The sequence below is a fragment of the Numenius arquata genome, chromosome 11, assembly GCF_964106895.1.
Source record: "Numenius arquata chromosome 11, bNumArq3.hap1.1, whole genome shotgun sequence".
In the NCBI taxonomy this organism is placed as follows: Eukaryota; Metazoa; Chordata; class Aves; order Charadriiformes; family Scolopacidae; genus Numenius; species Numenius arquata.
The window spans coordinates 11990282-12013531 of record NC_133586.1 but is presented as its reverse complement, the minus strand read 5'-3'; the positions used below and the strand labels follow the sequence as shown (position 1 = coordinate 12013531).

At 47.2% G+C, this 23250-nt stretch overlaps 1 protein-coding gene across 1 annotated transcript in view; it reads right to left on the bottom strand.

Annotated features, from left to right (window-relative positions):
- The window catches only part of SHC4 (SHC adaptor protein 4), a 34155-nt gene extending 11135 nt beyond the window's left edge, over positions 1 to 23020 (bottom strand). Inside the window, exons 1-6 of the mRNA XM_074155758.1 lie at positions 21673 to 23020; positions 13098 to 13168; positions 6077 to 6140; positions 5070 to 5189; positions 3383 to 3436; positions 135 to 186 (exon numbers count right to left, since the gene is read on the bottom strand). Coding sequence (XP_074011859.1) covers positions 135 to 186; positions 3383 to 3436; positions 5070 to 5189; positions 6077 to 6140; positions 13098 to 13168; positions 21673 to 22251 — 940 coding nt within the window. The 5' untranslated portion in view covers positions 22252 to 23020. The remainder of the gene's footprint in view (positions 1 to 134; positions 187 to 3382; positions 3437 to 5069; positions 5190 to 6076; positions 6141 to 13097; positions 13169 to 21672) is intronic.
- Positions 23021 to 23250: the final 230 nt, after the last annotated feature.

Below are 23250 nucleotides of genomic sequence, written 5' to 3'. Positions count from 1 at the left end.
GTACAGGGAAGTCAAAAATCGTACAGAGTATTGAGCTGTTCAGTAGCTTTCTTATTTTAAAACTCAAACAATTCCTTGGTACAGATAAAGCAATCATATAAACATGTATAACAATATGAAAATTGTTTCCATACCTCTCTGATTAACAGGATCTTTGGCTACATATGCAACGTAGTCTGTTGTATCCTATAGGAAAGACAACAACAAACGTCTTTAAAATTATAAGTATGAACAACCCTACCACCACAGCAAAGCAACTGAGTATAATGAGATCTATTTAGCTTTAACAAGTGTGCTTCTTTCAGGGAAAACAACTGGAGGTACTAGGAAAGTGGGCTAAGGAAAAATCAGTGACATACTGGCGGGTAGCGACACAGTATTTGTCCTGAAATCTTCTTCTTGTAATAAAGGCACTAGACCATTTGGCATTTTTTGGGTCTTCAGTAAACTGTGTTTTCAATTCTAAGCTCTGCAACAGGAGTAGAAACACAACTTGTGCCTCATCAGCAGGCAATGCTGCTCTCTTCCGCTGCTCCCATGGAGCTCGAAGCCTCTCCTGTGTAACGCTTCAGGGCTGTGTGGCTGCCAGTCACCGCTGTTAGCTGGGAACATCCTTATCACTAGCAGTGGAAGATAAAATAGTGCTAATATAATGCAACAGACAGGTGAGAATATTCCCAATTTGTAGCATGAAGATTGAGTTTTGAAGGCATCTTAAAAAAAAGTTGATCTTTAAAATATTGCATAATACAATCGGTATCTGATCTCAATTGCTGCTGCCTGATTTTAGGCTGGCTACGATCAGGTTAAATTACTCTGGATCTCAAGGCTGCTGCTAAGATCAGGCAACCTCAATACAATCAGTTGTCTGTTTCATATTCTCTTTCCAGCCAACATTGAAATAATCCTCACTTTTTCTAGTCAAACCGAAAAGGGAACTGGAATAGAAAAATTAACATTTCTAGTCATACTGCAAAAGCAAAGAGTCACTTGATAATTCAGTGTTATAGTAAAAATGGTGAGGTAATGAATAACATTCTTTTAATTATTAAAGATGCATTTTGTTATTTTGAATCTTTAAGGCGGGATGGGGAAAATGCAATTCGCAGCTTAAAGGCATGGCTCTCTTGAGGGAAGATGCAATCAGCTGGCAGGAAACAAGGCCCCCATTTGCAATATGCACAAGAACCATCATTTAATAATTCACAATGAACGACAGGAGAGGCAGGTCTCAGGGCCAGCAGAACTTGTCCTAGATAATTTTTTTTAAATCTCCAAAGTTAATACCGTTAAAAGAAAGCAAGCTAAATATTTCTTATGCATTCAGCGAACTCAATTTCCTTCCTTTTCCTTTCAGGTTTTTCGTAAAGTTCATAAATATTTTAGGATACTTTTAAAATAAATTAGATCTAGAGAGAAACCAGAAACTGAAATAACTGGAGCAGTACCTGCTATTTTTATACCTTTGTAATGTTTATGTACATGCATGGATGACTTTGCTTTAAAATAAAGCCAAAATAGGCTTTATTCTCGAGCAGAATATTGCTACTTCTTAACACTGAACTGTGCTTAGACCCTGAACATGGGAGCAGGTGAAGAGACATGGCCTGTGGAAACTATCACCCATTTTAAACGTAATGGGGATTTTGGAAAAATTACCTGAACAAGCTGCCAAAATTGCCCCTTATGTGAAGTACCACTAGATTTATAATTACCACTACTGAGCAAGACCTCCATTATACATATTCTCCCAGTAAGAAAAGTGTCACCAGCTGCGCCACCAAGCCCATTTCCTGCAGCACATCTGTGTGCAAGCACGTCTCTTGGGGGTCCTTGCCACTAAGCACTGACCAAACCCAGCCCTGTGTAGCCTCTGAGATCTGATGGGATCACTGTACAAGACCAATGCAGGTTAATAACATAAAAAAACCTAGAAAAGGTAAATAAACCCTGGAAAGTTACTCATCCAACCCGCTGAGCAGAGGTCTGAAAACACATCCCTGAATTTTCCAAACTGGAAATGCTACATAAAGGCAAACTAGAGAGCCAGCATCTAGCACATGGTACGTACTTCAAAAACAAGTCAGCTTAAGGACATATTTAAATTAAATCAAGAAAACCGGAATTTGGATACAAAGCATTGTGATGCCTAATGCACCAGCACTTGGAGCTACCTGGAAATCCGCATCAGGAAAGGTCTGCAAAGCCCAAGGACAGTATTGTACAGTGCAGTGTATTAGGATAGCGCAGGCATCTAGAGGTGAAATTTGAACTTCTTAGATTCTCAAAATGCCTTAATCACTACATGGGATCTTTAAGGATGTAGTACTTCGGCAACAGGACTGACAGCCGGGAACCTGCACACGGGCTTCCTCCCCACTTCCCACCCCAGCTCCAGAAAGCTCCTGCTCTCAGGCAGCTTGGGCAGCATCCCTCTGAGCAGAGCAGAGCAGCTGGGCTCCTGACATCCCCCACGTGGCCCTCCAGAGAAGATGCGTCAGCCACACAGGGCTAGTTCCCAGCTATTTTCCCTTGCCTGCTCCCAAATCCAAAGAGGCAGATCTGTCATTTTCCAGTCAAAGCTGGATCTGGTTTCCACCCCAGTGCTATCAAGAGCATGACCCAGAGCCTTCGCTTTTCTCTGTTTACTAACACAAGAACAGGGAGACATTTAATAAAATTGAAGGGCAGAAAATTCAAAACTGATTAAAAAAATACTGGTTTTATATCACATAGAGCGTGAAATTCTGAACACTGGCAGGGCTGGGCTTGCTTAGATTCAAAGAGGGAATCAGGCATGTTTATGGGTAACAAATTCCCAGCTTACAACCATTGCATTGCAGTGAAGAGTTTGGTAGAGGATAGAAAACCTCCTGCTTGAAAACATCAATGACTTCATGACTATGATTCTAGGAGAAAAACCCATATCTGCAGGAAGAAGGTGGTTATGCCACATCTGTCTCATAGGAGCTGTTTGTTTTACTAAAACTTTGTCTAAAAATGTAGAGGTTCCAGTGCTGACCATTTTTGTGACAGGTATTGGATTACAGGGACCACAGAACCGATGCAATTTCTATGATTGTGTGTTCTTATTTTTAGATCCCCAAGTGTGAGGGCTTTTGAATGAACTGAGGCTCACTGATGGGCAACAGGAAAGTTAACTATATTTATCTGTCAAAGATCCACTCAGTCTCTATTCCACATCTCCTTTCCAGTCCCAGTTCCTCAGTTTTCTTGTATTACTGGTCATGATCCAGAAGTGCAGCATACCCTATTAGTGCTTGTGGATAGGAAGGGATGAAGCAAAGTATTTGCAGGTACTTTTATTCTCATAATAATTTCATTATACTTGCGGAAGTATATCTTATAAATCAATACTTACTGGGTCACCTCCAGAAGCAAATGAGATGGACTGCATGTGATGGTTGGCAATAATCTGAAAAGCATGACAAACTAGTTAAACGTGCTCATGTGCCACACATTTAGAAAACAGCACAGCATATATCTTCATAGAGCAAGCAATTAAGTTCATGACAACCCAATCCATTAATACATGCACAAATCATTTGTGAAGGAAAGAGACAAGAACATGAATGTTTTTGAGACTACCCATCCATGTTTAGTAATGTCTACATCCCTGAGTAATCTTCCTTAAAGGGTTTTCAGAATGTATTCAACCGCCAACTTCTAGCCTGGTCAGTATGAAGCTAAATGAGACTTTGAGAGGGGAATAACTAGAGACACTGGATTACAAAGTCTTGAGAAATTAATTAATTTTAGTTTACTTAAATGCATGGCATAGACAATGGTAGCATTTTTACAAACAGGCCCCACTGATACTCTGATTATATTCTCTCTCAGCACTACTACCAAACCGTTACCTGGTAGAGATTTCACTAGCCAAATCAACCATCAATTATTCATGGTTTCAAACATGACCTCCTCTGGAGACAAACTGTTCTTTATTATAAAATCAAGTACAATAGATTATGCAGGTAGGAACACAATGAAACATGGTGGCAGTGCAAGAATAGAATAAATGGCATTTCCCCTTAGCAAAGGTCTAGTAATGAAAGACATAGAAAGAACTTCAAGACAGTCCCCTGCATGCCCACATGTGCAGTGACAGGGCACATCAGTGCATCTGGAAGGAGATCTCTCAGCTGGCTTTTAGTCCTGTTACAAACAGGAACAGGTTAAAACAACCATATTTCACCTGCCAACCCCCAGAGCTTCGCCTGGTGTAGGGAAGCCCTTTGCTGCTGTACCTGAAAGGAAGGGAAAACTGGTGCCATAGACTCTTCCTAGCAAGGGTTCAAGGGAGAGGAGACCTTTGTGCTCTGGTGAAACCCCAAGAGCTGCCTGACACTCAGCACAGCATTAGCTCCTCAGAGCCAGTGAGCCAAAACTACCTCCGTGGTGTTCCCCTGCTTCAGCTCAGAGCAAAACCCACTGCTGGCCCCCAGCGAGATCGTGCCAGGAGCTGAAGCCAACAGCTGACAGAGGAATTCAGTGGGCAGGATGATGCTCCTCATCACATATGCCAAGAAGGGAGCACACCCCAGTTCCAGGGCAGATCCAGGCTCTCAGAAACATATCTTGACGGAGCCCAGAGACTTTGCATAGTGTAACTGATTATGCACATATATTACCCAGCTGTAAAATAGCTTTGAACGACACCAAAGCCAAGCTCTGACTCATTATTTATATTGATTTTTTTTTTTTCCCCTAGGACTTGTCAGAAACTCTAGTGAGGACTAGTGCCTTGTTTATCAGGCACTGTACAGGCAGAGACACACAGAGAAACAGTTTGCCAAGTGCTTAAGGATCCCTCCCCATAGAAGACAGCATAATAAACCAAAAGGGCACATGCTACATGTTCAATTCCTCCAAAGTACTCTCATTTTTAAATTCAGAGACATCATATAATTCAGCTTTACCAAGGCATGCACAAGAAGACTAAAAGGTGCTGCTTTCCCTTCAAAGTGTCCAGCCTTTCCTTCAGAAGCCACAAAACGAGGTGAATACAGTAGCATGGAGAAAAGGACACTGATTTATATGTATCCTACCTGCTGCGTGTCAACATTAATCAAAGTCAGGCTGCTTGTTGAAATGGTCAGCTTTATATTCATGCCAGAAAACTGAAGGTTACTTTTGCCAAGTACAGAAGACAGAAACTTCACTGGAGGCTTTGAACAAAGAAACAAAAGCAAGTGGCTGTCAGCCGAGTCTGTCAGGGGCAGAAACGTATCAAAGTCAAGTAGATTTTATGATATCTTATTGAGAATTTCAATGGAACAGGGATAATGGCTTCATCAAATGCAAACAGAACTTCTGACAAATATCAGCTTTGTGTATACTAGTTGTAGGCATGGTTTTTATGTCAATAATGGGAAAAAAGTTTTAAAGTAAAATCCCAGTGAGCTAAATGTTATAGCTGGCTCAGTCGTTCAGAACATGTAATTTTTCTGCTGAACTCTGCTTCGTTTCCTAGGGACGAAGTGTTTCTGAGTAAATCAAGACATTCTCTCATGCATTCATTTTTCAGGAGCACGTTCATTCCTCCTGAGCCCCACAGTTACAGAAGGAAATCAGTAACTTCCACTGAACACAACCCAACAGCAGCCACTGATGTTGCCCCTCACTGCATCCCAGTTATTAAATAAATGACTGACCCATTAAACACTGCCATTTTAGTTGTGTTTCATTTTTTTTTATATAAATAACAACCAGGTTAACCCTCCAGTAAACAAGCTCCCTTTTGCAACTAAAAAGGCCTCCTACATTTTACCAGCCACAAGCTAAAACTTGCAAAGCACTAAGCACTGCAAAGGCTGGTAGGAGCAGGAACTTTGGGCAAAGCATTAATCCTGAAGAAAATAAGGTATGGCACAGCCTTGGCCCCAAACCGAGCAGGCTAAACACCCTGCTACAAGCACTCTGTCACGTTATACTGAGTTTAGGTGGATTAATGTGCACTAACTCCAGCATGGACTGAAACCTGTTAGGAAATCACATATCCAGCTTATCAAAAGTACATATAGGAAATTAATCATTCAGCTAAAATAGCATTTACCTTCCGCTTTTTTATAGCTCCATTTGTACCTGATACAGCTTCACACAGTCGGCTTATTGCTTCCCTGCAAATAGAAAAATACAGCACAAACTGTTGGATCATTTCACATGCATCATCTGTAACAGGGCCAGCAACCCTGCGATTTATTGTTATCATCCCACTTATAAACGCTTAAATCTTCTGGAAGATCTTTCACAGTTGTTTTTCTTTCTTCTTTCCTCCCACTGTTGAAAAAAAGAACCTATTTCACAAAATACAATGATTCAGCAGCCTGGTTTGGGTTGATTCTTTTTCTTCGTAAAACCCATCAGTTTCACCTAATGAAACTTTGGGTTTTTTTAAAAAAACACGTCGAGTAACCACAAAAGCTCAAGCAACCTAATGCCTTTAAATCCTTTTTTTCAGTACAGTTGATAGGTCTCTTGCTTGGCAGGGAGGGGATCCTCCCCACCTTAATCCTTCTTATTTCGAGCAGCTGGGGCATGCTGAGGGAGCCCAGGCAATCAGGGCACCCAGCCTTCTGGTGTTTGGGGTTTCTCTCTTTTAAACAAACAGTCAAGGGGGAATAAGGAGGTGTGATCAGCTGCTTCCATTCTTTTTCAAGTCTAAGGTCTCAGTTCATATCTTTCCTTCTCTGGCAGGTATTTTGCAAATTAGACATCCTTTCCAGCCACCCACTATTCTCTACAAGCGCCTCTTAGGGGAGCAGAAGGGGAAGGTATAAAGCACTCACAGTGTTTATTGGTCTATATCACAGACAGCTAAATTACACATTTAATATAACATAGTGGCATGCTGCGCCTATTTTCCACACTTGAACAAAGAAAATTCTGATATATGCTCCAGCAGGTGACTGGATTGCATGTATGGCAGAGCACTCGACTGCCCTGATCAGGGTTAGCACAGCCGCTAGAAAAAACCCTCTTGCCGTCAGTCACAGGCTTTTTCTGACTGATACTTACTGAAGTCAATGGGAAAATGGTGACTTTCTGGGCTGGGATGTGCTCAGCACATTTCCTTAACCTTGCCTGGCCATCCTGGTCTGAGCCACCGCCCCCAGCATCCCCGGCTGCTGGGCTGAGCTCGGCTGCTGGGGCGAGCTGCGCCGACAGCCCCCATCACCCTCGCAGGGGTGATTTTATTTTGAGGCTGTAGCCTCAGACTTTCTCTCCTGGCTGAATGCAGACTTGGGCTTTCAAGGGTTGGGCTTCTGTTTTGTTCTTAAGGGGAAGGGAATTAGTTTGTTTAATTATTTGTTTATGTTATTGGATTATTATCCAAAGACCTAATTAGGAAACAAGCTAGTTAGGAAAGTTTGTTTTCAGATCCTGGCATGTACGTGGGAGGAACACGCCAGTGGGCTTCATTTCCTGAGAAAGTTTTGGTTCAGAAAGGCTGAAAAATACCAGGGGACCACACAACGGCCAGAGGCTCCAGCCAGCTATGTTCCACAAAGCAGAGGTGCCGTGGTAAGGAGCGCAGTCCCCCCAGGAGCCTGCATCGTGCCTAGGTAGCAGATCAGACCGCAAGTAAAGCCAGGAGAGTGACGGTGAACGGCAGCATCGCTGCTGGCCCCTCTGCTCAGTGCCCCATGGACATTGCTACGCTGACAGGCTACGTGGTTAAAGCGCTGAAGATCAGTGATGCTACATCGAGCATTCCTGCCAGAGAACATCCTGAGAAATTCAACCTGGAGACTCTCAAATGAATGGAGATCTCACCCGTGGCAAAATAATAAAATGTAATTCATATGTTGAGTGAGAACAGCAGGGAAGAGGAGGAGCATCAAGGGCCACACAACATGGGTCAGAAACACAGCCTTTTAAACATTGCCTTTTTTTAGCCTTCTAAAGCACTTCCCCCTGCACAGCTGAAAATATGCTTTTGAAGCAATTTCCTGATATCCTTCATGTTTAGCTCCTGTTTTATTTGGGTGTTACCACGAGAAAAGCCAAAACTAAAAAAAAAACCATAAATGGGAAAGGCATCCTGCAGGATGATCTTGCAGATTCCAATAATCAGCTTGGAAAATGAGAGCTCATCTTCTCATTCAATATTAAAGGAAATTAAAATGAGAGCCAAGACATTAAGGCTACTGGGAGCCTTCAAGTCTAGCTCTACCTAGAAAGAAAACCAGATACAGAACAAATTGGAAAAACAGGGAACTCATCTATTTTGGTGACAAATGAGTTCAGGCAGTCCATGTGGAATGAGGACTTAAAGGCAAAGCTGCCAACAATGGACCCTGCTCTTGTACAAGCCAGTGTGGTCACTGCCCACTTCACCACGCTCTGAAGCACTTGTTCAGCAAACGGGAACAAAAAGTAGGCAAATCGTTTCTACTTAATAGTTTATATTACCTCTCTTTAGTAGATGAAATCATCTTCTCACAGACATTTCTTGCTGCATACCTCTGGGTGGTTTTCCAGATGATCTAACAAACCTTCTCTAATATTATTTCAAAGATGTGAAAAGCAGCAGTTTGGTAACACTTTGCTGCTACAACTGGAACACTTCTAACCTTCAGTCTTTTCCATGGGGCAAGCAGAAAATAAATTCTGGTTATGTCCATGATAAACTGAAATAGGATTTACTGTATGTGTGTTTTCTTCCTGGAAATATGCTATTAATTCATTCTTACAGCCACTCATTTTCAAGCACTTGCTTGGGGAAGTCTCTGCTTTTAGATCTGCCGGATGGCATATACCTGTGCATAGGTCATGTAGTTAATCAGCTTGAATCTAGACGAATGTGCAACCTTACGGGTTCTGGCATTTGCTTGTCCATTTGATATCTTCCAAATCTGAGGCAGTAGCAGAAAATGTGGCCTTGTTATTCCAGTCATGTTGCTGCTTTTTCTTTCTCTCCTTCTTGTCATTCATCCAAAAGCAAACCCCAAAACAAACTTTGGGGTTTGTTATTTCTTTCTTTTAAATCACCCTGAATGAGATAACTTCACTTGTGTACTCTGCAGCAGCTCTTCTCAACCCTGGGAGCCACAGACTGAAATCGGGAGAGCTGTGAGGAATTTAAATTGTTCTTGTAGTTAAGGCAAAGAAAATCTTGCTCCTCAACTCCTCGGGCATCTTCTGCCATTTGAAGTGGAATCACTGTCTGTCAGTCCTGCAGTGCCCACACAATTACATGAACTGGTCATTGTTTCATTGACACAGTTTTCACTTTCCATAGTGAATGGAAGAGATTTGGGTCAGCTCTTCTTGCCATCCTGAAAAATATTACTCTAAGCCCTTTGGTCCCCTGGGCTGTCACCAGCAGCAGACCTACCACAGAGCCAGAGGTCCTGCTCATGGCCCCAGCAGATTCCCATCCATTGCAGGGGGAGTTTACTGGGGTTATTCTGCTGGGCAGCAACTCAGTGAGGATCAAGGCTGGCACAGTTCCCTGGGGGCAGTTCTGTGGGATCTGGGAGGTAAGACAGGGATGGAGAAGGAGGACCATTCCTCCTTGACTGGGACACAGAGGCTCCTGCTGTAGGCAGCTCCCTACCACCTGGGCTGAGACACACTGAACTGGGAATGTTCCACAGCCCCCACGTGGCTGGGTGCTGTGGGAGCCGGCAGCACCAGGAATGTTTGCTTGCTCCCCAAAAAGCCCAGTGCAGCCCCCCAGGGCACTGCTGCCTCTGCCCGGTGGGTTAGCAGCCAGCCGCCCAGCCGAGTTGCACCCACTCAGCAAGGGCTCAGCAAGTACTAGGGCAGGAGGGGGTGACAAGGACAGCCCCATTTTTGGCATCCATAAGCCCTTAGCTCAGCTCAGCTGTACAGTCTACAGGTTTTCTCCATGTCTGCAACTCTGGAGCTAAACCCATGGCAGATGCTCCTCTGAGAGCATGCAGGAGAGCGGCGCGCTGGCAGCAACAGTGAGCTGCTTTGTTTATTGTTCCCCCAAATGAGAGTAAAAGACGAGAGATGGGCTGATGTAAGCAAGTAAGTATGCTGTTGAAGATTTGCTTTTAAGCATCTAGGGCTCTGCCTACACTATCTAACAGAAAGGGATTGTGTGTCTCAACAAAGTTGAAATTAATCTTTCAAACAAAGTCAGCCTTCTTCCCCCAGCCCTCCCCAGCAGCTCATTTCAGATGCCCTTCACTGCCCGACCAATTTCAAGTCTGCAAGTTAATGCCCCAATCTGGGATACAAAATCCCTTTTCCCATAAATGCCCAAACATAATGACTAATAATCAGCTTGATTTAACAGAAGTGGGAGACATGTAAGAGGGAAAGAGCTGAAGGGCTGGACAAGGGAGTGCACATCAGGGTCCAGCCACAGAACTGGGGCAACAACTTGAACACATCAGTTACTGAGAACAGCAAGCACAGCGTGTTTATGGGTGACCATTCAAAAAATCCAAAGCCCCTCAAGCAGAGGAACCTGTTACTCTCCTTGCTATTTCTTGGTATTACTCGTCATCTACAGGGAATCTGGGATCACAAATTTCTGCAAAATGGGAGGGATGTCCTAAGAGCACATGAATTGGGTCACAGGCAGGCATGGCAGAGACCTGGAAAACTGCTGCAGCCAAATCTCCTCTGCCAGTCTCCTCACCACACAACTGCCGAGGCTGGAGAGCATCTCAGTGCCTGGCCCTTCTCTTGCTGCGCTGCTGCCATTCAGCATCTCTGCACCCCATGGGCATTCATAGCGCTGGAGAGGCAATGGTCTGCCTTCCCCAGCCCTGTGCCTGCTAAGTGACTCTGAAAATGCAAGTCCAGCAAGAAACTAGAAAATAAATCCTCCACGCTCATCTCTTTTGGCTCCTCAAGGCACTTTGGCAAACACAAGTTTGTTGATCTTTCCTACATTCAGGTGAGGTAGGTAAATAATATCTTTAATTTTAGAGATCAGGAGACTAAGAATGCAAATATACATATAGCAAGACCGGGAGCAGACATAATTTACAACACTCTAAATCAGAAGATGCCTCTTTGTTTAGTGAAATGCCATCAGAGTAAAAAAATTTTTTACCCCCAGTACAAATAACAGAGATGATTAAAATAGGAGCATTTCCAATAACTCCTTGGTTGGTGCATTGTGCATGCTGTCTCTAAACTTACTCCCCTGGGAGAACAATAGGGGAATAATCAATGTTATCTTCGCTCCAGTCAGCTCGTAATCAATCGAACTTTAAAGTTTGCATGCATGAGCTCAGCACTTCAGCATTCAGTTTGCAAACAGTTTAAGTTTTGAATTTCTCGTGCACAAAAGAGCCCGTTAAGGTCAGCAGTGGCATTTCTTTTTTAGGTGATGGAAATATTTCCATTGTTAAGTTTTCACATAGCTCCGGTTAACAAAACCGTACTATCTGGGCCAAATTTAAGTTGGCAAGCTCTTGTCCCACAGCAATTCATATTCATTATTTTCCAGACAAACCATCCAAAGCTCTGTTTTGTAAGTGTAGCAGCGAATATACTCCGTGTCTTGCAAACAGGAGATAACCTGGCTCTCTGGCTGAGGCTGTTGAAGAATACAGTGGCTTGGTCTGAACACTCATTGCTTTGGGCTAAGTGTACTACGTGGCTCTTTCTGATCGGTAAACAACTAGGCTGAGGGAAGTGTATTTGTATCTCCAGCACTTCTTCATATCCACATGCAGGAACTGGGTGAGTGCGTGCTTATGCTGATTGTAAATGTCAACAACCACTGATTATGAATATAAAACAAATCGGGCAGCTTTCAAGTGCGGTATATAGGCATTTAAGGACTCAAGTTTTTCAGATTCTTCCTTTTAGTTGATAAGTCTGGGAGCCAATAGGTAAAAATGTAACACTTATCTCTTCACGTTCCTTTCCTTTCTCCAGGATTTCTTTGATATGAACACTTGAGGAAGCAAAAGAGCATCTGTAAATCACCCACCAGCAGGAAGGAAGAGTTGGGCAGGCGCAGGAAGCCTCAGCCACACTCCTGGCATCCTCAGTATGAACCATGCCAGGAGAATAGCTGAGGGGAGGAGGGAACAGGCCTAAGGCCGGACCAAAATACTCTGCACCCACCCACCTCTCCAAAAAGCCTGTGGAGGTGCCAGGATGCTGGGTGGCTGCTGGGGCTGCCCAGCAGAGCGTTAGTCCTGGCTGCTGGACCGTGAGCACATCCCAGCAGCACACAGCACTCTGAGCTGGAACAAGGGTGCTTCTTTCGAAAACTCAAACACTCCCACGCTGATAAGAATAAACGTAAAAATAAAACTGGGCTTTTCTGTTCCTGACAGGACATTTCAACAACCCCACAGGTGCGTATATGAATAATCTACATCCAGCAACTGGCAGCAGTCTGCAACACAAGTTGCAAATTTCTCAAAAGACCACAAAATATTTCACATTTAAACGACATTCAGTCGTATCTGAGAGCAAAATATTCATCTTTTTCTGATTTGCAGCCTGGAGACTTAGGCCTGCAGTACAGTGGAAATGGTTGTATTTCAACATGCTTTCCTTGTGACGCCGCTTCCAGCTGAGCCTGGCCTTGGTGCAGACGGGGCCAAGCAATGTCATACATCTGATAAAAATTCATTAGATGACCTTGCTAGATTGAGGGACTGATGGCACCTTCTGCGCCGGGTGGGAAGCGGCGCAGCAGAGAGGCCAGTGAGCATCCAGGCTCGCCACCTTGGCCACTCGCAGCCACAGCAGCACCAGCAGATCGAGCCGGTGCCCTGGAGAAGCTGTGCTGGCAGCGCTGAGCCCCAGCACAGCCTGGCTGCTGCCCGGACCCGGCTAGCTGGGGATGTCTGCACCGTGCTGTGACTGCAGGGGGAGGCTCTCTGCATCCGGAACAAAAACTGGGAGAAAAATTAGTTCTGTGGCTGAAACAGTTCATTTTCCAATGCAAATAGCCTATTGTAATGATCAAATAATTCAAATCATCGCTTGGGAAAAAACAAAACAAAACATGCAAACTCCTATTCAAAATTGTCTCAGAGCTTGGCATGCACCCTTGGCTTTATGCAGAAATTAGCACTCCACATTTTCATTCTTGGGCTGAATTTCAGTTTGATACCACCTACCTGGTGACTTGCGTTCGCGTGCTGAAGTCCAGGGACCTCATTGACTGCAGCACTTCAATACAGCCCATGTACTAGGGAAAAGAGAGAGACAGAGGGAAAGAACTATGTTAATATCTAGCACACAGAGGAGGTAAGAGGAGGATCACAGAAGGAAACAAATGTGATTTCAGTCCACTAAGTATATGCAGAACCACAGTCTAAATGGAAAAATCAAATCAGCCATCCTAAAGCTTCTTCCTAAATAGATCTTGTTTTACTGGAAAGTGTAGAGAAGAGCAATAAAGATACCAGTGGCTTCAACAACATAGCACAAAAAAAAAAAGGTAAAGCATTCTGGGGACACAAAATCCAGTCATTCCTTTTTTCCAATTCTGCTTACTCTCACTGATCAGCCTGTGGCACTGAGCTGGGAGGAACAGATGAATGTTGGAGGGAAACTGCACCAGAGCAGAGGGGCTCTGGAAGCCTTACGGGACTAATGCACACAAAGCCTCCATGCAGAAGAACTGAACGTCCCTTCAGAGCAGCAGGAGGCATTATTAGGCATGAGGAAAACCACTGGCTCCATGCTGCTGCGCGTCTGATGACAAATAAGCTCTGTAGAAGATGAAGGAGGCAGAGCTGCAATTCCAGCTCATAGCAACAGCTCTTAAGAGCCTGTACTATAAACTGACCTGCTTTAAATTAGAGGCTGACTCCCACACTTCTGTTTTATGGGGCAGAGCTGGGGGCTTTCTCTATACTCGTTTGGGATTTGCATAGGACTAATTTTCAGAAACATCAAGACATGGACTGCGTGTCAGTCCTTTGATGTTATGTACAAACCTATGGAACATTTTCATCTCAATGAAGTGTGCTAGGCTAAGTCTATCCACTGAGTTTACCTCTCCCAAAGAATATCTTACTAATTCTTTCAGCATTGCTGTTATATCCATCTCTCTGCTGTTGAAGTGCTCCAACATCTCCATTTCACAAGGCTGGCATAGGTCTGGGTCTCTCAGTTTGCATCCTCTCTTCCACAATGAATTTTCCCAGAGGAAGAAGGGCTTTGGGGAGCATCCCGCAGTGCTCACACAGTGCCCATGGGCTGCAGTGACAGCCTGTCTGTGCAGACCTCTTCTGCAGAAAGGCAAAGCCTCTGTGAGCCTGGCAGTCCCAGGCAGGGACATGCATGCTCTGTCCTCTTGTTCTGAATGGATGGAGGAAGCACTCTCTGTCCAGAGAAACGTACTGTATTTATCGATTTTTCTGCTGGGCCATTCAGAGGAGGTTGGATTTAGGTCTCTGATTCAGATCTTTTAGAGATGAATGTGTGTGTTAAAAAGAGAACGTATGTGTGCAGTCAAGCGGGGATTCCACAACAATTGTATTATCCCTATTTTGGTTTCTTTCCAGATAGCAATGTAACCCTTGGGAGAACTCCAGAATTAGGTCAGAGCCCTGGAAGGACATCAATAAGAATCTGAAGGGTTAGCAGAACTGCTTCCCTAATGAACATTTAATGACTTTGTAAAGGACTCTGAGAGCTATCTTACTTGTTAAAGATATTCCTGCTTAATGGGAACAAAGCAAACATGGAAAATATGTCCAGAGCCTCAGCTTGTAGCACAGCGGAGACCTCTGATCCTACAGTGTAAGGTCAAGCATCCTGTGAGCTGGTTGGCTGCTCCTCCATCCTTGAGAAAAGAAAGATTTAGAGGAGTAGGTGAGTCATATGCTGATAAGTGAGTCCCCATTGCATCCTGAACAGATGCGTGGGAAGCTACTCTAAGCAAAAATGAAAAATCAATATTAGGTTTTTGCATAAGTGACCCTGAGTGAAGCTGAACTTATCAATGATTCACAAAAGACCTTTTTTTTTTTTTCTTTAAAAGCCCGAGTAGGGAAGTGCATTAACATGGCACCTCACTGCATCCCTCATTTATTTTAGCTGCTGTTGGTTATCTAAACCAGCACAGTTAGTAATGGCTGAACCTTCACATCTCAGTAGGAGGGTAGAGAGAACCAGCAGAGCCCTGGGCTGGGGGACGCTGCGGGACTGGGACTGAGGAAGTTGGGGTCACAGAGCTGGGGAGAAGCCCATGGAGCACATAAAAGGACAATGGGATACCAGAAGCCTATTCAAGAAAACAAAAGACACTCTCTGAGGAAGAAAAAATAATTAACAAATAAACAAGAAAAAGATTAACCCCTCCGTAGCTGAGTCCAATGAGCAGCACAAGCAGTGTACCAGAGAAAGGGGATGGCAGGAGACAAAGGCAACGCCTGTCTCAGAGACTTCTCCTGCACCCAGACTCCAGTTCAGGCTCCCCATCCTGTATAGCCCAAACAGCAGCTCCCACAAAAAGCTGGGGGCTCATCTGGGAATGCACGGTTGAGGCCAGCTCCAGCTTTCCTGCTGCAGGAAGGGTGAAGCTGAAGCATTGGCAGGGCAGCAGCCACAGGTGCCCTCCTGCAGCACCTGAGAGAGGCAGCCATAGCAGCGTGCAAACCTGCCCCCAGCATGGCCACGGTGTGCCAAGACCCACCTGCCCTGCAAGGAACCCAGGCTATCCATTAGCTGTTTTTGGAACATGGCCATAGTGATGTGTAGGGTTCAAAGGTGGTGACCAAGGAATGGGGTTCATCTTCCAAAGCCCTGTGAAGAGGAGCCTGGCTTGGCTTCACTGAGCTGCTAAGGGGAAGCTGGGGTAGGCTGGACACAGGCACAAGGGTGCTGTAACCAGCCCAGGGCAACAAGGACAGGTATAACTGCAAAATTCAACTACTTACAGAAAAATAAAATGCCAATACTGAAACAAGCCAAGCACTAAAGCCTTGACATCACCAATAAAAGCAGATGCTGAACCCACTGATCTGTCGGCAGCAGGGGGAGAGGGAGAGGGCTCACTGGCTCCTGCTGGAAAGAGAATGGCTCCTCTAACAGTGATGTGAGAAAAACTGTCCCCTGTCTCCCTGCAAAGGGCTTTGGGGAGCGTCAGCACTGGGGGAGCTTCATCTTTTGGGCTTAGAATGTGGAGGGTGATCTGGGGCTGGCTGCCCTTTCCCCACGCCGCTGGGATGGTGGGGAGGTGGAGGTAGAAAAGGGCAGTTACTGAAGATGCACACGTCTTTTCTCATCTGTTTACAAGAGATGATGGAGAGTGACTGTGAACAGGATGAGGGACTGTGTGGGAGGAGATGTGAAGGCGCTAGGCAGGGCCCGTGTGAATAAGCTTTTCAGGCACCCTCTAATCCAGACCCACGTCTCATTTCATTCCCTGCCATAATGCAGTTAGTGGCTCCAGCTCCAGCGTGAATGACAGCCAGTGATTCACCCGCAGGAATGATACGGGGAGCAGCACATAGAGCTCCTAACTAAACAACACAGCTGCAGCCTTGCAATTTTACCTATTAGTTAACAGGCATTAATTCATGCGTAATGCCAAGAGCAGCTCCTACAGATCCCATGGCCAACTAACAATGAATCCAAGGGACGGGATTTGCTCGCAGAGGCAGTCAGGTAACATGCTGCTGCAAAACCGCCTCTGCCCAAACATATGTGAGACTAGGTTCAAATTTCCTAAAAACATAACACAGCTGCCTGAGCAGTACTGGGCTCACATGAGCACAGCGGGGAGCTGACTCCCATACAAGCATTCCTTTTCCCAGCCCTGCTTTAACAAGGTGCTTTCAAAGTGAGGGCAAACCCCTTTCTGAGCTTCCCACCACCCTCCTCCCTTGCAGGCAAGGACTGCCGGGGGGGGGGCATAGCTCTCTGCCACACAGGGCAGGCGGCTGCAGAGCAGAAGGAGAGTTTCACTTTGATTTGCTTGAGTAACTACCCTCTAGCTTGCGGTGGATCTGGCCGGAAGGGAGACTGGGCAGAAGCGAGCAGCAGCCGCTGGAATGCGGCAGGACAATAGCACTGGAGTTATAGGGAGATAGGCCTTTGCCTTTTACATCAAGGAAAAATGACTTTTGCCTGTAACAGCCACGGCCCTGCCCTCCCTGTGCCTGGCTGCCAGGCTCAGGGTCACACTCTCATGTGTTGCAACCCCTGATTTGAGATGCCCCGCGCTTTCACCCTGGCAGGAAGGTGAAGCACTGGCCTCCCTCCACAGACAGCACTGGGAGCCAGCCAGGGATGCAGGGAAGGAGCGATGCACAGGTCACTGTAGTTTTGGTGGGGAATTTTTCTCAGGCCTTCCTTAGAGGCTGCCTGTGGTGGCTTTGGAGCGGAAAAGCCCCTTGTCCACTGGGAAGCAGAGACTGCCACAGCTACTCTGGCAGCGACACTGTGTTCCTGTCAGCTCACAGATTGTGCCACGCTGCCGACCAGCTCGGCTGCTCATCCTGAAACACACAGGCACATTTTACTGGGCTGAGGTTGGTGCTACATAACTCCACTAGCAGCTATCAGTGAGGCTGCTAATGAAGAGCTTTGGCCCACGTTTGCACCCTGCAGGAGATCTGACCGGCTCATTCCTCCACGTGAACCATGCTGGCTTCCTCCAGCAAACACCAACCCCTTTAGAGCCAAAAGCAAAGCTGGCAGAGTCTGCTCTCCCATCCCTCCCAAGGGGAGGCAAAGGCAGCCCATAGCAAAAGCCACACACCACCACAGGCGTGGGTACCCCCACGGAACCTGCAAGAGAGCACAAAACCCGGGCAGAACAGGCTGGAAAACAGTCTGGACACCTTCACAGAATAAAAAAGCCCACTGAAGACCATTAAGCACACACACAAAAAAAACCCACTATTTTTTCCAGTGCTAGCCTAAGCCCCTGAGCTGCTATTTTCTGGGGATGGCAAGTGCCAGAAGACCTCATCTCACATGCTTGCCCTGGTCTCATCCTCCTCCCAGTAGCAGCAGTGGTGTAGATAGAAAGGCCCTTGGTCTGTCCCGCTCCTCCTGCCCAAACAGCACAGCCTCTTCCCTGAGGTGTAGCAAGATGTGGCTTTTGCTAAATGGAAATTTTCCTGAGAAAGTCTGACCCTTTCATTCATGAGTTTTCAATTTTTAAATAAATTTTGAGAAAAACTCAGAGAAAAGTTTGTAATTTTTTATATATGTATATACACACAGGTACACACCTGTGTGTAAAGATATATATACATGCATTTGCTTGTCTTTTTAGTTTTGTGCTGAAAAGCCATTTTCCGCAGCACCGTACTCAGGCCAGGGCTCCAAAAGAATTGGTTCAAACTGCCCTGTCCCCATGCTCCCAGCTGTGACAAAGAAAATGGCCTAAAAATGTGTCCAGCGGAGCAAGCACTTCCCCAGCACCCCACAGGCCCAAGCCCCCAGCTCACAATTCACAGCTGCGGCTCTGAAGCCGTGACCCACTACAGCCCATCTCCTTCCTGCGAGAGCCCCAGCTGCGCCTACACATGTAGTTAGTTATTTACAACGGGCGATGCAGGGTGCTGAGGGGGCTGAGGCCAGAGCAGCTCTCCGGCTGCAGTGTCGGGGTGGCGCACACCAGGGAAGAGGCTGCAGCTGAAACAATTGCAGTATTTCCCTGCCCTGAGCACGAGAGGGATCCTGGCAGCTTCTGGGCACCAGGCAAGGGAGCAGGTTCCCCAGCCTGACCTGTCGCAGTCTCCATGGACTGCTCAGGGGACAGGTGCCCACATGCACTCTTTTAGGACGTGCTTTACATCATTCTGAACCCCTCCATTAGTAGCAGTCAAGCTCCTTTTACTCTAGAGACTAACAATTGATTAAATATATATACATGTCCCAATCTGTCCAGGCTTCTATTAAAATATTAATATTTGGGCTCTTTGTTATTTGCACAAGCATCTCGGGGGAACAGGGGCTGTTACGGGTCTCAGCTTCCTCACCAGAGCCCAGGTGACACCCGGCCATGACACAGGTGACCTGTCACTGCCAGCCATGCACAGCTGTGGCTGCCTCCCAGGGAGGTGCAATGAGCCCAGCATCACCTCTTCTTAAACCAACCCAAGAAAGAAAATGTCTGCCTCACTCCACAGGGGACAGCTTCTGCCCTAAGGCATTTCATTACTTCACTATGTTATTGCCTCTCTAAAATAACTGTGGATCCTCTCCACGGAAGTGCCAAATCCTCTTCAGACTCCAATTAAGCTTTTAAGGCCAAAGATTTCCGGCAGCAGCAATCCCAGTAACATAGATCTGGCTTTCCTCCTCAGATGGTCTCTGGGGAGATCTCAGCAATCCCTAACAGGGTGTAAGAAGCTGCGTGGGGACAGTGGGTGTCTTCAAAAGCCACAGGAAGAAAAGCCAGGACCAGGATGAGGGGGAAGGTACTGGAGAAAGGACTGGGCAAAGGACTGGGAGCAGCTCCTGCAGCTGCCCGGCCCCTCAGCCCCGCTTTGCCTGCGGACGAGACCATCCCACCACACCACACTCCCTCCGCACTGCAGCCTTGAGCCCCAGCTGCTTCCCAGCCCAGCTGAGGCTTCATCACCAGCTCCCAGAGTAGCCTCGTGGTCCCCAGGGAAACAAGCTCCTTGCCCATGCTCTGATGCTGAGGCCCCAAAACCCCCAGGCTGCTTATTTACTGACCTGCTTGTTATTAAAGGGGCTGGTTAAAAAAAACAGCAAGAGTTTGGGCAGGACACATTTTGGTCCACGTTAGCAGCACTCTTGCAGCTCTCCTGGGGCTGGCTTCTGCAGGTCCACGCCATGGGAGCAACAGGAGTGGGGAGATGCAGGAGAGATGCAGGGAAACAATGTTTCCCCATTGCACTGGGAGGCTCCTGCGAGCAACCCCCCCTTCAGAGAGACTCCCCATGAAACAGGGTGACTTCCAGAAAGACTAGCAGAAAACCATACAACCTGGGGAGCAACAGGAAGGGATGAGCCCTTCCCCACTTCACATGACTTTCCCATCAAGTCCTTCTCTTTTTTTGCTCTTTCTTCTGCCTTCCTTGCTCATGTGTTCCCCAGTGTGTGACACCTCAGTGCCTCTGCTCTCAGCCCTCGGCCACAACAGAAACCCAGGAAATTCCCCCTGCCCTTCATCCTCTCCTCCCCATGCCAGAAACTGAATTATTTAAGTGTGCCTCTGGCATTAGCATTTCAGTATTTGAGTCTCCATAGGTACCTCAAAGCCTTCATCACAAGCTCCACTGCTGCACCCCAGGTGAATGTCCTGAGGCCTCCTGCGGCTCTGCTCACAGTGGCCCGTACTGTGCTGGGACATCATCATCTTTCAGCCAATGTTCCATAAAACCAGCCATGCCACCACTGCTGGATGCTAGGCAGGCACCTCATCCTGCTTGGGGAAAGGTGAACGTGGCTATTTCCCCATGTTGCTCTTCCCTCTAATCTGCCTGCTCTCCTGCTGCATTTGGAAAGGGATTGATTTATTTTTCTTGGCCTTGCACATTTCTTTATTCTCTCCTGCTTGCAAATCATCACATGGGAGGCACAAATTTTGCATTGCTTATGGCTTTTTTACTCCTTCTGGCACATTTACATACCTCCTGTACGCCAACCTGAGAGCTTACACACACACACACTCTTAGCACCCTGCCTGCAGCCCACTTGGAGGAGTAGATTCTGATTAATAACCCCTCAGACAGCTTGCTCCTGTGGTCCCCCTTATATGTCAGGGACAGGCACGAGGGCTGTGAGAACTACAGGATCCCTTGGCCAGCCCGGCCATTACATGAGTATTTCTGAAGCAGGTTTACACTGCTTTCTCTGCCATTTCCCCGTGGTCTGCACTGGCTCCCTCCATGCAAGCAACGGGCAGTTTTAGCCAGGGAGTGCTTTTGACAGGTGAAGCATAAGCACTAAAATGTGCAGGGTCAGACCGTAGACAAGGAAGCAACGGCTAGCAAGCAGCAAGCTCTGGCCACAGAATAGATAAAGTCCAGAGAGGAAAAGAAAATTAGAAAGCTCCCAAATGTGGCAGGATTGGAGATGGTAAAAGCACCGAGGCCAGGAGGCATGGTCTCCTCTTGGCCACTGACAGCTAATTAGAACACACCAACCCCAGTCTACAACATGAAAAATACCCAGAAAGGCTATTTCAGGGTGTCTTCTGAAGAAACGTGCAATGTTTTCTGTATATCAGTATTACCAAGAACATCAGACACAGCACCAAGCGAGGAGGGTGGCTTTTGCATCCTGCCCACTAACCTCCCAGGGCAGAGGTGCTCTGGGCAGCAGCAGCAGTCCCAGCAGCAGCTCTCCCACAATCTCTATGACAAATACATCAGTGGTGTGGGCCAGCGTGCACCTAGTGCCTGTGAGCTGCTCCGCGAGGGATGGGAAACCATTTTTGTGGGCCTCCTGCTCCCTCCAACATGCATTTCAGGTCAGAGCAACCCCTGTTTGAATTGCAGCTGAGCTGCACTCCTCAGAGAGTCTAAAGATAGTCTTTTGGAAATGGATGTTGTGTTACCTCTGGGAACAGCTGCGGTCCTTTCAACTCTCTCAGTTTGCCACCACAGCCCTATGTATGTCAGGAGACAGGAAATACACAGGAAGTCAGTGGTTTGGGGCCCTGGCTCCAGGAGTGGGAACACAGAGGTCACCCTGCAGCCACCTGCGCGGTTTGCTTTGTCAGTGAATGGAAACCTTGTGAGAAGTACTCACCCGCACGCCGTAGGTTGTTCCTGGCTCCCCCACACTTTCACTGCTCTGGGCAACGCTCCTGTCCTGACTGCCCGCAGGAGCGGCCTCCTCAGCTCCCCGCACGGCACAGTCACCTGCTGGCTTTGGGGTTAGGGGCAGCTTGTCCAGGTCAGGCTGTGGATAAGATGCCGAGAGGCAGCTGATTTCGGGGGAGGTTGGGCTGCTCGGGATGGTAACGCACTCCGTGAGTTTAATTCTTGGCACCTCTTTCGTTCCCAGACAGAAGCTTTTCAGGCCTGGCAGATTTGACGGGTTGGCGAGTTTAATGTTAGCCATCCGGGGGATCAGCGTGCACAGGGTGGTGCAGGTGTCCTGTGGCCCCAAGGAGACATCTTCCGTCAGTAAATTAGGCGTTGAAGAATGGGAAGAGGAGGAAGAACCTTTGATGTTAAAAGATGTATTTTGTGTACCTTCGTCTAGGGATGTTACTGAATCATTCCTGAATCGGCTGTACTTAGCTCTGTGCAGCATTCCTGGATGTCTGAATAACCCTACATACAGGACGTGTCCACCGAGGCTCTGCTGGCTGCGTTCTCTCATAGCCTTGGCAGTTCTGTAACTGGATACTCTTGCATAAATTGGCTCTTGTTGATAAATTATATGGAAATCAAGCAAATCAAACAATTTTAAAAACAGAAACCTATCGGATATTTTCGCTGACTGCCTCTCGAGTGGCTTATTTTCCTCAATGGACAAGGCTTAAAACTGCATGGACATCTGGTATTTTGTAAGCAGTAATAAGAGCAGCATATGGGAAAGCACATCAGGGGTACAGCAGCTTGAGCTGAAGAGCGGCTATCCAAACCTGCCTCAAGCCAGGCACTAAATCCCACCTAGCTCTGAAGACTCACAGTTGTAGCATCGTTAACCGCGGAGTCCTGGCTGCAGCGAAAGCTCAAGCATATTCCACACAAAGCCGAGCAAAAGAGCTACAAGCTCAAACACATTTTCAGACCGGCAGGAACCCCGTAAGGTGCCCAGCTCTCTGCATTTCCATCGTCGGCTGCCCCAGACGCGAAGAGCATCCCTGCGCGGCGACGCTCCCGCCCCGCCGTCAGGCACAAACCCAGGATTTTAAGGAAAATACAGAAGAGCGCCGGCAGCTCTCGGCGTCAGTCTCGCTAATTCTTGCTGGAAAGTCCTTCAGCACCATAATCCAGAAACAACTGAGTATTCCTGCGCCTCCGGCGCTGTTTCCCGCATTGCCGCGGGGCAGCAGCTCCGCAGCGGCCGAGCCGCCCCCACCGCGCCGGGCCCCGCCGCAGCCCCGGCCGCCGCCGGCTTTTATGAATGAAGTTTTTTTGTGAATGAGGCTCGGCGCGTGCAGGCGGGCAGCGCCGTGAATGGCGCTCGGCAGGCGGCCGCGGCCCGGCGGCCCCCGGGGTGCGCCTGGCAGCCAATCGCCGCCCGCCGCCGGCTCACGCGCCCTCAGCGCGCGGGGAGCGGGGAGCGGGGGGCGGGAGGGGGGAAGAGGGGGCGCGGAGGCGGACAGGACCCTCCGGGCGGTGCCGAAAATCCCCTAAAAGCCCCTTTTTGCGG